Here is a 3,181-nt window from a genome sequence, read left to right on the forward strand (position 1 = left end):
TTATTTTAAAATATCCGACATATATAAACCTATTAAGCAAAATCTATATCCATACATATTAATTATTAGTTCAAGTTATTTAAGTTTATCTTGTGATTTCTTTTAAGTTTGTAGGTATGTCTTTTTATTTGTTTATTTTCTATTAAAAAGTAAAAGCATTGAGAAAAAAAAAGAATACAACCTTAGTCCTAATGAAATTTCTTATGATACTAGATGCGTGAGTCCGTGTTAGCATATCTCAAACATATTTTACTTATTTATTGTAACTTATGTGATACGAATGAAATTTGAAGAAACACTCAATTTTTAATATATAACTTTTTTTGAAAAATAAGTTTTTGTTGTAAATCCATTGTATATGTGGATGATCCATTAGAGTTATCCAACAATTAATTGGATTCATGTATTAGTGTTTCCAATGTGATAAGATATCAAGGTGATATGAACCTTGATGATAACTATGTAAATTTCAAGGTGACCTTTGACTATGATATCTCAACACTACAAATAGAGATATCATTCACCATTGTATGATATACTTGAATAAGAAAATTATCTCCTCTATCTTATACTTCTTGTCTTTTTCTTCTTATATTCTGAGCTTTCTTTACAACACGTTATCAGCACGAAGTTGCTACTTGCAAAGGTATTATATAAATATTTTTATTTGATTCACATATTCTCTCATAATTTCATTATGTCGAATTTATCCAAACTTGAGTTTGTGGCATTAGATATTTCTGGAAAGAATTATCTTTCATGGGTACTCGATGCTGAGATTCACTTGGCTGCTAAAGGTCTTGATGCCACTATTACTCAGGGAAATGAAGCATCGAGTCAAGATAAGGCGAAGGCTATGATTTTCCTTCGTCATCATCTTGATGAGGGCCTGAAGATTGAATATCTGACGGTAAAAGATCCACTTGAGTTGTGGACTGATTTAAAGGGGAGATATGACCACCTAAAGGCAACAGTGTTGCCAAGAGCTCGTTATGAGTGGATGCATTTACGGTTTCAAGATTTTAAGACCGTAATTGAATACAACTCTGCTGTATTCAGGATAACCTCCCAGTTAAAATTATGTGGGGAGACTATAAAAGATGAGGACATGTTGGAAAAGACACTTACTACTTTTCATGCCTCAAATGTGATATTGCAGCAGCAATATCGTGAAAAGGGTTTTCAGAAATATTCTGAACTAATCTCATGTCTTTTGGTGGCTGAGCAACATAATGCTCTTTTAATGAAAAATCATGAAGCTCGTCCCACTGGAGCTGCTCCATTACCGGAGGCAAATGTGGTGGAAGCACGTGATCAATCTGAAGTAAAAAGAGATGATCATCGGGGCTATAATAATGCACGGGGACGTGGCAAAGATAAAAGACGATACACTAATCGTCAAGGTGGTGGTCATAATAAAAGGGAGAACAACATGAGTTCTCAAAATAACCCCTCAAAAAGTAATTGTCGTCGTTGTGGCATGAAAGGCCATTGGAAGAATGAATGTCGCACACATGAGCATTTTGTAAGGCTCTATCAAAATTCCTTTAAAAAGAAAGGAAATAAAAGTGGTGCTTCCTCTTCCAATGCTCGAGCTGAGTCACATATGACTCTTAAAGATGATGATAAGCCGGGAACATCTCAGAAATATGATAAGGATGTTGAAGCAAATTTGGCTTTAAAGGATGATGTTTTTGATGGCCTTGGTGACATTACTCATATGGAAGTTGATGACTTCTTTGGAGATCGAAACTGATGTTTGATCTTTTAGCTGGGGAATGAAGTCTGTTAATATTTTACTTATGTATTTTTAATTATTATGTTATTCATGTTGAAGTATTTAAATTTCCGTTGTTAATTTTGTTTCTTCCTTCTTTTAATGTATTTTATTTTAATGAAAATTAATAGAAATCCCCAGTTGTCAGTTGGATTCAAGATGAGTAATGGAGATGTATGCCTTCTTGATAGTGCTACAACGCATACAATATTAAAAGAAAAGAAATACTTTTCTAATTTGGTTATGAAAATGGCATATGTCAACACAATATCAGGTAGTACAAAATTAATTGAGGGCTCTGGAAGAGCGACCTTATTACTACCTGGAGGGACAATATTAAGCATTGATAATGCATTATATTGTAGTAAGTCTCAAAGAAACTTATTAAGTTTCAAAGTTATTCGCCAAAATGGCTATCATGTTGAGACGGCTAATGAAGGAAAGGTTGAATACCTTTACATTACTACAATTAATGTAGAGAAGAAAATTGTGCATGAAAAATTACCTGCACTTTCTTCTGGGTTGTACTATACAAGTATAAGTACAGTTGAATCACATGCCGTAGTAAACAAAAGGTTTACTAATTTTAATGATTTTATCATTTGGCATGACCGGTTGGGCCATCCCGGATTTAATATGATGCGCAAAATCATTGAGAATTCACATGGGCACACCTTAAAGAGCCCAAATATCCTTCAATCAAAGGAATTCTCTTGTGCTGCTTGTTCTCAAGGAAAGTTGATCATTAAACCATCAACAGTTAAGGTTGGAATTGAATCCCCTGCGTTTCTGGAACGTATACAGGGTGATATATGTGGACCAATTCAACCTGCATGTGGACCCTTTAAATATTATATGGTCTTGATAGATGCTTCTACAAGATGGTCACATGTGTGTTTATTATCAACTCGCAACATGGCTTTTGCGAGATTGCTGGCTCAAATAATAAGATTGAAAGCACAATTTCCAGACTATACAATAAAGACAATCCGTCTAGATAATGCTGGTGAGTTTACATCTCAGGCATTTAATGACTATTGTATGTCTACTGGTATAACAGTTGAACATCCAGTTGCGCATGTTCACACTCAAAACGGTCTAGCAGAATCATTGATTAAACGTCTGCAATTGATAGCTAGACCATTACTAATGAGAACAAAGTTATCTGTGTCTATGTGGGGGCATGCTATTTTGCATGCAGCAGCACTTGTGCGCATAAGGCCGACCAATTATCATGAATTCTCCCCATTACAATTGACTTTTGGTCAAGAGCCAAACATTTCCCATCTTAGAATTTTTGGATGTGCGGTGTATGTCCCAATTGCTCCACCACAACGCACAAAGATGGGGCCCCAAAGAAGGTTGGGGATATATGTTGGGTATGAATCTCCTTCAATCATAAAA

General features: G+C 34.8%; 1 protein-coding gene across 1 annotated transcript; it reads left to right on the forward strand.

Moving 5' to 3' along the window:
- The first annotated feature begins 697 nt into the window (after positions 1-697).
- On the forward strand, positions 698-1,756 carry LOC107005994. Its single transcript, XM_015204631.1, has one exon. The coding sequence runs from the start codon at positions 698-700 to the stop codon at positions 1,754-1,756; it is 1,059 nt and encodes a 352-aa protein (XP_015060117.1).
- Positions 1,757-3,181: the final 1,425 nt, after the last annotated feature.

The sequence above is a fragment of the Solanum pennellii genome, chromosome 12 (genome assembly GCF_001406875.1).
Source record: "Solanum pennellii chromosome 12, SPENNV200".
Classification (NCBI taxonomy): Eukaryota; Viridiplantae; Streptophyta; class Magnoliopsida; order Solanales; family Solanaceae; genus Solanum; species Solanum pennellii.